At 55.5% G+C, this 12,044-nt stretch overlaps 1 protein-coding gene across 2 annotated transcripts; it reads left to right on the top strand.

The window, feature by feature from the left end:
* The first annotated feature begins 741 nt into the window (after nucleotides 1-741).
* Nucleotides 742-6,730, top strand: LAG3 (lymphocyte activating 3). Of its 2 annotated transcripts, XM_508966.9 has the most exons (8): nucleotides 742-1,181; nucleotides 1,463-1,610; nucleotides 1,968-2,272; nucleotides 2,866-3,135; nucleotides 3,544-3,819; nucleotides 5,535-5,777; nucleotides 6,060-6,190; nucleotides 6,513-6,730. In XM_508966.9, exons 1-8 carry the CDS (start codon nucleotides 1,124-1,126, stop codon nucleotides 6,663-6,665), a joined length of 1,584 nt encoding a protein of 527 aa, XP_508966.4. In that variant the 5' UTR covers nucleotides 742-1,123; the 3' UTR covers nucleotides 6,666-6,730. The 2 variants fall into 2 exon arrangements, with proteins under 2 accessions (XP_508966.4, XP_009422985.3); XM_009424710.5 differs by lacking the exon at nucleotides 6,060-6,190.
* Nucleotides 6,731-12,044: the final 5,314 nt, after the last annotated feature.

The following is a 12,044-nucleotide window of genomic DNA, read 5'->3' on the forward strand; positions in this document are numbered from 1 at the left end:
GACTCATCAACAGCATCATTTCCCCCAGGAGACGCCCATAACTCATCCAAGGTCAGGACCACACACTGTCACGCACACAGGTACACTCACAGCTTTTATCTTCACACTCCCTAACCTTGGCAAATTGTACAATTTCTTGGAAGCTCAGTTTCCTCATCTGTACAATGGGGAAAAGTATTAGATTTCATGAGTTACTATAAGTGTCCAATACAGTGCTTAGCACGTAATGAAGCCTCAATACAATGTAGTTATTCTCCATGCCCCACAAAGCTGGCATGCCTAGCCTCAGATCTACCATTTTTTGGGGTGCAGTAAAGCTTCCTGTCCACCATGTTCCCAGGGACATTGTACTGATGGGTGGAAAGGCAGGTCTAAAGGGGTCACGAAGTTCTGGGAGGTTAAGGGAACGAGGGAGGAGATTCAGCAACAAGGAAAGAGCTTGCCAAGAAGGAAGTGTGAATATTGGGACTGAGGAGGCAGCTTAGAGATGGGCAAGGGGGCAGTTCCAGGCAGAAATGGTTCGTGGAGGCAGAAGGTCCCTGGGAGAGGGAGCAGTCTGGAGGGTGGGGCAGGGGCGAGGAGGGGGAGGTGGGGAGACCCAGGACTGAGGAAGTAAACAAGGGGAGCGCCACCACAGAGGTGGAGAGGTGGAGGGTGCTGCTGCTGGGAATCAACCCCCTCAGACTTTCCACTGCGAAGCGAAACCGTAAGCCCTGGGGTGCGGGGGGCGGGCCGGGAGGAGGGGAAGTGGGGAAGGTGGAGGGAAGGCCGGGCACAGGGGTGAAGGCCCAGAGACCAGCAGAACGGCATCCCAGCCACGACAGCCACTTTGCTCTGTCTGCTCTCCGCCACGGCCCTGCTCTGTTCCCTGGGACACCCCCGCCCCCACCTCCTCAGGCTGCCTGATCTGCCCAGCTTTCCAGCTTTCCTCTGGATTCTGGCCTCTGGTCATCCCTCCCCATCCTCTCTCCAAGGCCCTCTCCTGGTCTCCCTTCTTCTAGAACCCCTTCCTCCACCTCCCTCTCTGCAGAACTTCTCCTTTACCCCCCACCCCCCACCACTGCCCCCTTTCCTTTTCTGACCTCCTTTTGGAGGGCTCAGCGCTGCCCAGACCATAGGAGAGATGTGGGAGGCTCAGTTCCTGGGCTTGCTGTTTCTGCAGCCGCTTTGGGTGGCTCCAGGTAAAACGGGGATGGCGGGAGGGTTGACCTCCAGCCCCACAGGAGGGGACCAGCAGGGATCTCTGTGGCCACAAAGGTCCTGAGGTCCTTAGCTCTGTGGATTCTTCTAATCCCTTTTTTGGGCAGTCCTTCCACCCCGAAAGCCTCTCTGGGCAGAGAAGAAACAGAAACCCAAGTTCTTCCTGCACCCTGTTTCTCCCTCGGGAAACACCCAGGCTCCTTCTCTACCCCTGCCTCTCGGCTCACGCCCCCTCCCCTTGGCCTCTCTTTTGCTCACCTAGTGAAGCCTCTCCAGCCAGGGGCTGAGGTCCCGGTGGTGTGGGCCCAGGAGGGGGCTCCTGCCCAGCTCCCCTGCAGCCCCACAATCCCCCTCCAGGATCTCAGCCTTCTGCGAAGAGCAGGGGTCACTTGGCAGCATCAGCCAGACAGGTATGCACCCCAAACTTGGGCAACAGGACCTCCGAATCCAGCACTCAACCCCACACCCGTGCCGGTCCTCTGTCCCCTGCCCTGAGGTGTCACTCCCTCTGAAGCCAGTGACCCAGTCTCCCTGCCCTCGCTTGCACCGTTCCTGCCCTTGCTCTGCAATCAGCGACCCTCACGCCAGCATCCCTTCTCTCCAGAAGTGGATGCGGCCAGTCCAACAGAGGGGTCGGGCGTGAGGGGACGGTTGGTGGTCAAGAGAACTCTTGGGGCGGGCTTTCTCATCCTCAACGGGTGGCTGCCTGCATCCTCCCGGGCTTCCTACCCCTGGAGCTTCTCAACTCCATTCTCTTTCCCGCCCAGTGGCCCGCCCGCTCCCGCCCCCGGCCATCCCCTGGCCCCCGGCCCTCACCCGGCGGCGCCCTCCTCCTGGGGGCCCAGGCCCCGCCGCTACACGGTGCTGAGCGTGGGTCCCGGAGGCCTGCGCAGCGGGAGGCTGCCCCTGCAGCCCCGCGTCCAGCTGGATGAGCGCGGCCGGCAGCGCGGGGACTTCTCGCTATGGCTGCGCCCAGCCCGGCGCGCGGACGCCGGCGAGTACCGCGCCGCGGTGCACCTCAGGGACCGCGCCCTCTCCTGCCGCCTCCGTCTGCGCCTGGGCCAGGCCTCGAGTATGTGGGGCGGGACGATGGGAGAAGGGCTGGGAGGTGGGTCCCCATTCCCTGCCTCCCGGGACGCAGGAAGGGCTGGGGCAGAGGCCGCGCCCTAGGCCCTGTCGGAGAGCTCCCAGACGAGTAGAGGAAGGGGGTGGGCGGCCTGCTGGAGTGGAAGGTGCCCCCGAAGCACGTGTATGGGGGGCCCTGTGGAGAGATTGTGTCACCCCCGAGCTCCCCTTCTCCCACCCACGCGGGAGTGCCCAGAGGGAGGGGGAGGGGGGGAGAGCATGGGGCTAAAGTGATTCATTTCAGATATCTGTAGCTCAGGGGGTGGGCTTCGCGGGGTTCCAGGCCAGGAAAACGGCAAGGGTGGCTGATGCCAAGTAAACTCCAGGCAAGGGACGGGGAAAGTAGTCCTGGGGAGTCTTGGGGATCCACTTTATGCACCTCCAGGTGCTGGAAGCTGCGATGGGGAGAGGGTGATGTGGGAGAGGAGAAGACAAGTCTAAAGCCAGGTCCCTGTTTCCAGGAGCTTCCGGCTTGGCAGTCCTGCTGTGTTGGGAAATTGTTTCCAGTGGGCTGATGAAGTCTTCTTTATCCTTGCACAGTGACTGCCAGCCCCCCAGGGTCTCTCAGAACCTCCGACTGGGTCATTTTGAACTGCTCCTTCAGCCGCCCTGACCGCCCAGCCTCTGTGCATTGGTTCCGGAACCGGGGCCAGGGCCGAGTCCCTGTCCGGGAGTCCCCCCATCACCACTTAGCGGAAAGCTTCCTCTTCCTGCCCCAAGTCAGCCCCATGGACTCTGGGCCCTGGGGCTGCATCCTCACCTACAGAGATGGCTTCAACGTCTCCATCATGTATAACCTCACTGTTCTGGGTAACTCCCCCACTCTGCTTCACACTTGACCACAACTCCTTCCTGCCCCCCTTGTCACCTCCCCTAACTATGGGTCCCCAAACCAGGTTCTCGGCAGCGAGTGGCCTACGTCATTGCTGTGGGTCTCACTGTTCGACCCCTTTATATTGCTGGCAGCCTCGCAGCTGCCATCACCCCTTCTTGCTTCTCCCGTGGCCTTCCAGCATCATTGCCAGCCTTCCCTCTCCTTCCGGCTAAGCCCACTTGCTGGGTTTCTGAGCATCCTCAGCTCATCACCTTATTCTGCTCCTTAGCACTCTTATGAGCCAGACCATCTCCTGCATTCTTCTGCCTCCCTTCCTTGCAGCCCCAGCACTCCCTCCCCACTGCAGCACCCAGCTTTAACTTTGGGTTTTCTTTTCTCTTCAGGTCTGGAGCCCCCTACTCCCTTGACAGTGTACGCTGGAGCAGGTTCCAGGGTGGAGCTGCCCTGCCGCCTGCCTGCTGGTGTGGGGACCCGATCTTTCCTCACTGCCAAGTGGACTCCTCCTGGGGGAGGCCCTGACCTCCTGGTGACTGGAGACAATGGCGACTTTACCCTTCGACTAGAGGATGTGAGCCAGGGCCAGGCTGGGACCTACACCTGCCATATCCGTCTGCAGGAACAGCAGCTCAATGCCACTGTCACATTGGCAATCATCACAGGTCAGCCTCAGGTGGGAAAGGAGTAGCTCCCCTCCCAGGGGAGAAAGGACAGGGAGGAAGGGCTGGCAGGGCAAAGACTAGGCAAACCCACCCTGTGATGCCAGGCCACTGGGCACAAGTTCCAGAGCCTGCCCATCTCGGCCCCCACTTTTCTCACCCCCATAATAAAGAAACGAAACTGAAAATCTCCTCTTGAGTCACAAGATAAAAGTTCCACCGTTCTCTATGGGACTCCCCTGCTCTCAATTGGCGGGAGGGTCTGGGAAGTTAGAAGGAAAGGTGACAAAAATTCTGAATGGTTCAAAAGAGGTAGAATATATTTCTAGAATCCTTGTCTACTTTGTGGCCAGGGCTTGGGTTAAAGTTGCAGGAAGTGGCCTGGATTTGGGAGGAGTGAATAAATCCGTCCCTTGGTCAGCAAATATTTACTGAGCAAGGGTTTTCCAAGACGGTATAAAACAAACACAGAAAAAAGAATACTCAGAGAGTATGTGTTGACTGGTTGATAACTATCAGCCATGACAGATTAGCCATATCTGCAGCACGCACCTGCGGCCACTCAGTAGTAGCACCCCACGGCAGGTGCTTAATAATGTATAGAGGTTGAATGAATACGTGAACATGCTAATGGATGATACATCTCCTGAAGGCCAATCCTGAGTTTTCACTTGCTTTCTGGATACCTCTAACTAGATATTATACCACCTCTCAGCCGCCTCACCCTGAACCCCAGCTTTTTCTCCCACCAATCCCCTTGCCGACTCAGCCTGTCAGTAATCCACCGGTATCCACCAACCTCGAAACCTGGCCTCCTCCTCTCTACATCCCATCAGTCATCAAAGTCCACCAGTTCTTTCTGTCCAATGCCCTCTTGAAGGTCAACTGTTTTATGTAGACAGCTCAATGAGAGAAATACTGTTACCCCGAAGACTTTCTCAAAACAGCTGGGAAGTGCCAGACTCTGGGTCTAAACTCAGGTGTCTGCATCACCAAATCACTCTCCAGGACACTACTCAGATGCCCTTCACCCTTTGTCTCCTCCCACCCACCCATCTCTCACTTTACAACTTGGAGAATGCTCTGTCTCTAGATGAATGGGTCAGTTCCCTGTTCTCTATACCTTCAGAAAGGGGGATGATGTTCATTCAGGGGGCACCACAAGGCAGGGGACACTGATGTGAGCCGCGTCATGGAAGTTCCAAAATTGTGAAGTAGATGGGGGTCAGCTCATCTGACTGATTTTGAGGGTTCTGAGCATTTGAGTAGAAAGTAATGTAAAAGAATCTGTAATAGTATTTATTCTGTGGTCTGCCAGGGCCAGTTTGAGTGTGAAGGCAGTAGGGAGCCTGGAAATGTTTTGAGCAGGGGAGGGAGCTGACTAGAGCATTGTCTGAATAAGATAAATGTGGCCGGCAGGGCATGATGGCTCACACCTGTAATCCCAGCACTTTGAAAGGCTGAGACGAGAGGAGCACTTGAGTCCAGGAATTCCAGACTAGCCTGGGCAACATGGTGAAAACGCATCTGTATACAATTTAATAAAAAATTAAATAGAAAGAAAAAGATGAACGTGGCCATGACCCCTGATGTCCTTCCCCAACCTCACCTGGCCAGAACCCAAGTGAGTGCAGGGTGATTGAGACTTGGGGTTCAACCTGTGATATCACATAAGGGGGGCAGAATCCCAAAAGATCTCTTCCTTCTACTCTTTTCAGTGACTCCCAAATCCTTTGGGTCACCTGGATCCCTGGGGAAGCTGCTTTGTGAGGTGACTCCAGTATCTGGACAAGAACGCTTTGTGTGGAGCTCTCTGGACACCCCATCCCAGAGGAGTTTCTCAGGACCTTGGCTGGAGGCACAGGAGGCCCAGCTCCTTTCCCAGCCTTGGCAATGCCAGCTGTACCAGGGGGAGAGGCTTCTTGGAGCAGCAGTGTACTTCACAGAGCTGTCTAGCCCAGGTCCGAGGCCCCAGAATGCCAGGACCCAAACGCCACAGCAATAATCTTTATCCCCCTTCCAGAACAGCCCCTGCCACCCCCATCCCAGCGCTTTTCTTTCCAGTCAGGGACCTGATCTCTGGCTTTTGCCTAGGGTTGACCCGTTTCCGCCACTGATCAGCTGAATGACCCTGGGACAAGTCCCTTAAACTCTCTGGATCTCATTGCATCTGTAAAGTCTGAGAGTGACAAAGTGTCCTTTCTAGTCCTGACCCTATGCCTCATCCTGTACTTTCTCCATAGGTGCCCAACGCTCTGGGAGAGCCCCAGGTGCCCTCCCAGCAGGCCACCTCCTGCTGTTTCTCACCCTTGGTGTCCTTTCTCTGCTCCTTTTGGTGACTGGAGCCTTTGGCTTTCACCTTTGGAGAAGACAGGTGAGCCAGGGGCAAGGCAACCCCGCCCCCCAGCAGGTCCCGCTCTTCCATCCTCAGAGTGCTGATGGCACCCCTTCCTCAGGAAGGTGACCAAATGGGACCCTGAACTTGCCCTCAGAGCCCCCCTTCTTCATAAGCCTCTCACTCCAGGGACGGCTTGTGCCTGGGTAGGCTGGAAGGGGGGTTGAGAGAAAGCCAGGACCAGATGGGGAGGGCAGGGGGGCTGAGAAAAAATAGATGGACTCAGCGTCCCTCCTCATCCGCTTCCCTTCATCCTTCTCCTCCTTCCACCCTCTGTCTCTCTCTCCATCTCTTCTCACAGTGGCGACCAAGAAGATTTTCTGCCTTAGAGCAAGGGATTCACCCTCCGCAGGCTCAGAGCAAGATTGAGGAGCTGGAGCAAGAACCGGAGCTGGAGCCGGAACCGGAGCCCGAGCTGGGGCCCGAGCCCGAGCCCGAGCCGGAGCAGCTCTGACCTGGAGCTGAGGCAGCCAGCAGATCTCAGCAGCCCAGTCCAAATAAACTCCCTGTCAGCAGCAAGCCTGAGTCTGGCTCTTTCTTGTCCAAGTGAAGGTTCCCCTCTCTCCCCAGCCTCTGAGGGCTCCCTTCTCCCACCCTAGCCTCCTAACCTACTTTCCCCAGCCAGCCTCCCTCACCTTCCCCTTTTCTGTTTCTGGCTGCTTCGTATTTCTTTCTTGGTCTCTCTCTCTCTTGGGCTCACTCTCTCTTTCTCTCTCCTGGGTAATCATTTCTCTGAAGCTCCCCCGAAAAAGCCCTTGCCCCTTGCCTCCGCAGCTCTCTCCTCCGTCCTTCCACCCACCTTCCACCCACAGTGCGCTGGCTGCCCTGGTTTCCTTGATATTTTTGTCCTTTGGGTCCACCCCACCCCACACTCAGCTGCACTTCAGCACTTGTCCTTGGCCCTCCGGCTGCAGCAGATGCGCACATATGCTCGCGCGCACGTGCACACACACATGCACACACGCGCGCGCGCGCACACACACACACACACACACACACGCGGCGCGCAGAGGACTGCCTTGTCAAGTCTTCCAGGAGATCCGGTCTGGAAACCTCTCTGGGCAGCCGGCTGGGGCTCCTACCTCTGCCCCACCCCCCACGTTCCTCAGCCCTTGGCGGCTTTTCTGGTCCCAGGCATAAGAACACACTGCCACCCAGTGGTCACTGCTTGTCACACCCCAACGGAGGTCACTGGGCCGGCTGCGGCAGGCCTGAGGAGTTGAGCAGTGCAGTGGGCAAGGCAGGGCACAGACTGCTGTGAATGCAGGCACCGCCTTTGTATTATGCACGTTCTATGTGCAGCATCTGAGTATGTGCCCGGTGACTGTCACATGTCCTATGCACCCTTCAGGAGAGGGACTGAACAATGCATGTCTCAGGAGATACAGCCCTGGCTGGCCCTCTCAACGGTGTAATCTATGTCTGACAAAGGGGAAGGCTGTGAACAAAGGCCTGTGCGTAGAGCAAAACAGCCAGCTGCAGCTGTGGGAGTCAGGAGCCCCGGCTTCTCATTCCAGCTTTGCTGATGTAACTGTAGTCAATCTCCCTGAGCCTCAGTTTCCTCACCTATTAAATGGGATAATGATAATAACCCACCAAAATGGGTTATTGTGAATATTAGATAATAAAGGGCTTTGGAAACTGTGAAGTGCTCTGTGTGTGTGGAGTACTTGTCTGATTATCCATTAGTGAAGGAGAAAGCAGGCCTGCTCTGGTCATGCTAAGAATGATATTGAAGAACCCAAGTCGGCCTGCACCCTGCTCTGTCTGTCTGTCTTGGAGCATTCACCTGGGCCATGCCAATGGTCCTCTCAGCAGAGCAAACACGGCCTCAGCACATGGCATCCTCCAGTCTGGCATGGGACAGAGACCTGTGCCTGCAAATGGGTGTGGGGCCCTGGACTTCGGCCACAGATGACTCTGTCAGGGGACTTTAACCCCATACAGGAGAACAAAATATTGAAAGCGAGTGGGTGAGTGGGAGCGAACCTGCTGGAGCAGGAGGGGCATGGTGGCATGTGTGAGTGGCATCCCACTGGGTCTGTGTGCCGTGTGCAAAAAGACACAAAAAGACAGACCTGAGGACATGTCCCTGCAGAGACACAATAGTCACTCATTAGAGATAGACGATGAAGAAGGTGACACCTTTGTTCTGTGCAGAGCCTTAGGGAGAGGGGGGACCCTCTGAAGCCTGAACAATGAACCATTTACAGCAATCTGAGGTTCTGAGCCTCAGGATGGTGATGACTCTTGCCTTGTCACTGGCAGAGAAACACTGGCACAGGAAGGAGGAAGCTCTGGCCCTGCCAGAGATGATCACACTGCAAAAGGAAGTCTTGAAGTCCTTTTAGAAGCTTCCAGGCCAGGTGTCATGGCTCATGCCTGTAATCTCAGCACTTTGGGAGGCGGAGGCAGAAGGATTGCTTAAGCCCAGGAGTTCGAGACCAGCCTGGGCAGTATAGTGAGAACTTATCTCTAAAAAAAAAAAAAAGTTAGTTGGGCATGCTGGTACGCCCCTGTGGTCCCATCTATTTGGGAGGCTGAGGTGGGAGGATCACCTAAGCCTGGGAGGTTGAGGCTGCAGTGAGCCATAATCGTGCCACTATACTCCAGCCTGGGTGACAGAGTGAGATCCTGTCTCAAAAACAAAACACAAGAAGCCTCCAAAGCGTCGTTCCCACCCTTCGCTGCTGCTCAGAGACTCCTCAGCTCCAGCCCAGGACCCTGCTCCCCACAGCCTTAGTGGAGGCCCTGATATTTTAATAGGGCAGGGGTTTCCTGGAAAGTTCTGTGGGTGGCATTTTTCCTTTTTACTAGCTAACATCCTATGCCCTTTGGGCTTATGAGAGTAGTCATCGAAGATTCACTGAGGCCTATGCGGGGACTTCCCCATGCTCTTTCATAAAGGGGACAGGGAGGGGACAGAGGCAGAACGAAGGGCCTCCTTTTTCCTTTACCCCCTAGAGAAGAGCAAAGGGCAGAAGGAAGAAAGGGCATATGGGCTGCATTCCGTGAGTGCTTCTCTGTGGGGTCTCTCCTCAGGGTGACATTCTGCTCCCACTCCTCTTCCCACAGCCCCCCACTCTCCGTCTGGCAGGATAATCTCCAGCCCTTTTCCTGTCCTCCAAAGGAGCTTGGTTAATTCATCTGGCTTCTCCAGGTTGATCTGTAAACCAGTGTTCCAGGCTGCGGTCCTGGAGGGGAAGGAGCACCAGGAGGCCACGAGCTCAGGGAGCTTCAGTGGGTGGGTGGGTGGGAATCATCTCAGCTCCTTGTTAAGAAGGAAGGGGGGTGCATGAATTACCTATTGGCGTATAACAAACAAATTACCCTAAAACTTAGTAATTTAAAATAATAAGCTGGGTGTGGTGGCTCACACTGGTAATCCCAACACTTTGGGAGACTGAGGCAGGAGGATTGCTTGAGGCCGGGAGTGTGAGACCAGCCTGGGTGACTTAGTGAGATCACACCTCTACATTTTTTTTTTTTTTTTGAGACAGAGTCTCACTCTGTCACCCAGGCTGGAGTGCAGTGGCTTGATCTCGGCTCACTGCAACCTCCATCTCCTGGGCTCAAGCGATTCTCCTGCCTCAGCCTCCCAAGTAGCTGGGACTACAGGCACCAGCCACCACACCCGGCTAACTTTCTGTGTTTTTAGTAGAGACGGGGTTTCACTGTGTTAGCTAGGATGGTCTGGATCTCCTGACCTCGTGATCCGCCTGCCTCGGCCTCCCAAAGTGCTGGGATTACAGGCGTGAACCACCACACCCAGTCTACCATTTTTTTTTTCTTTTTGAATTTAACAATGAGCTGGGCACGGTGGCATGCACCTGTGGTCCTAGTTATTCAGGAGGCTGAGGGAGAAGAATCACTGGAGGCTAGGATTTCCAGGCTGTAGTGAGCCATGATTGTGCTATTGCACTCCAGCTTGGGTGACGGTGAGATCCTGTGTCTAAAAAGAATAATAACAATAATAATAAACATTATCTCACACAATGAGGAATCCAGGAGCAGTCTTGCTGAGTAGTTCTGGCACAGGGTTGCTCATGAGGTTGCTGCTGAGGTGAGGGTCAGGCCTGGAGCCATCTGAAGGCTGGGATGGGGCTGGAGGATCTGCCTCCAAGACAGCTCACTCGGGAGGCTGTCGGCCAGAGGCCTCAACTCCTCCCTGTGTGGGTGTCTTTATGGGGCCTCTCACAACACGACACAGCAACTGGCTTCCCCCAGAGGGACAGCGTGGAAAAGACAAAAGCTACCACATCTTTATTTCAAGATTAGATTTGATCTTGAAAGCAACATACCATGATTTCTGCCCTATTCTATTGATCACAGAGACCAACCTGGTGCAAGCAGGAGGGGGCGATGCAAGGGTGTGAACTGAGGGAGACAGGAGTCACTGGGGGGCATCTTGCAGCCTGGCTGTCAGAGTGGGGAGCAGTGCCTGAAACAGAGATAGGCCAAGAGACGGGAAGGGACGTCTCTGAGCATCTCCATCCCCAGCCCTCTTCTCTTGTCCACTCTCCAGAAGTTCTGGAAGCCAAGTGAGGTCCAGGGCCTTGGCAAGTCGAGTGTGTGAGGTAGGAGGCCATACTGTGCACATTCAGCCTTGGAGTCAGGTTTGCCAGCGGTTCCCCTACCCCTGACGTGGTCTTCTCAGCTCCATAGTGCAGAGGAGGAGCCTCTGCAGGCCCAGAAATTTCCCTGCCCACCTCCCCTACCAGGTAGAGATGTTAAGGTTCAGGCCTGAGCCCCTGCTGCTATCCCTCCTTCAAAGGAGGAGATCAAGGAGCTTAGGGTCCCCCTCACAGGCCCACCCCAGGGTGGGGTTCTTCCTTTGAAGGGAATTGCTTTGGGGTGGGGTCGGTTCTATCTGCTCCACTCTGTGGCTGACAGTTTCTCCAAGGGGCTGCAGGTGTCAGCTGTCTGAGCCCGGGCTGAGCTCTGAAACGTGCCTACTCAAACTTCCCGTGGGGTAGGGGAGGCCCAGAACCACCCTCTGAGAGTGGCAAAAAGTGGTCCTGGAGCCAGGGGAAATGTGGATGGGGTAGAGATGGCATCGATGCTCCTAGACTTTGCTTCCCAGAGAATAGCCCCAAAGACCCCTCCCCTGCTCCCCATCCTCAAACCCTGCCCCCAGCCCCCTTTGCAGAGGGCGTCAGTGCTGCCAAAGATACTTCTGGTAAGGAGGCCACCGCAGAGTTGCACCTGGGGCTTTCAACTTTCCTGCAACCCTGGCTGCCCTAGGCCCCTCAGATCATCCAGTCTCCAGCACTCTGTCTGTAGCCTCTGACACCGGCTTCTCTCTCCTCCCCATCACTCCTTCCCCTGGCTTGGCCTCCTCCTGTTCTACAGCCTAGGGAGGCAGGATACATGCAGCAAAAATAGCCTCTGGAACTCCCCCTATTCCATGCTTTCAGACATGTGATGGGGGCAGATAGCTTGACTTCCATTTCTTCTTCTGTAAAGTAAGGATAGTAACAGCAACACCTACCAAAAAGGTCTGGCACGTGCAAATGAACGTGAAAGTGCTTGGAAAATGGAAAACCACTCTAGAGATGTGAGGACCATGGCACTGCTGAGCCTCAGAAGCTCCAGATGAGGCAGTGGGCCTCACACCTCCCTCCACTGCTAAGGGAGAAGACTTCTCTTAGCTGTCATCCTGGCCTTTCTTCTTCTTTTTTTATTTATTTATTTGTTTTTAGAGGTGGGGTCTCGTTATGTTGCCCAGGCTGGTGCGCAGTGGCTGTTTACAGGCCCAATCCCACTACTGATTAGCATGGGAATTGTGACCCGCTGTGTGTCCAGCCTGGGCTGGCTCACCCCTCCTCAGGCA

The sequence above is a fragment of the Pan troglodytes genome, chromosome 10 (assembly GCF_028858775.2).
Source record: "Pan troglodytes isolate AG18354 chromosome 10, NHGRI_mPanTro3-v2.0_pri, whole genome shotgun sequence".
Lineage (NCBI taxonomy): Eukaryota > Metazoa > Chordata > Mammalia > Primates > Hominidae > Pan > Pan troglodytes.

What these genes read in the sequence shown, in the direction of transcription:
- LAG3 (XM_508966.9), top strand. Translation starts at nt 1,124, where the DNA reads ATGTGGGAGGCTCAGTTCCTGGGCTTGCTGTTTCTGCAGCCGCTTTGG. An exon ending in GCCGCTTTGGGTGGCTCCAG is followed by an intron (nt 1,182 to 1,462) that starts GTAAAACGGGGA and finishes TTGCTCACCTAG; the next exon opens with TGAAGCCTCTCCAGCCAGGG. An exon ending in GCGCCTGGGCCAGGCCTCGA is followed by an intron (nt 2,273 to 2,865) that starts GTATGTGGGGCG and finishes ATCCTTGCACAG; the next exon opens with TGACTGCCAGCCCCCCAGGG.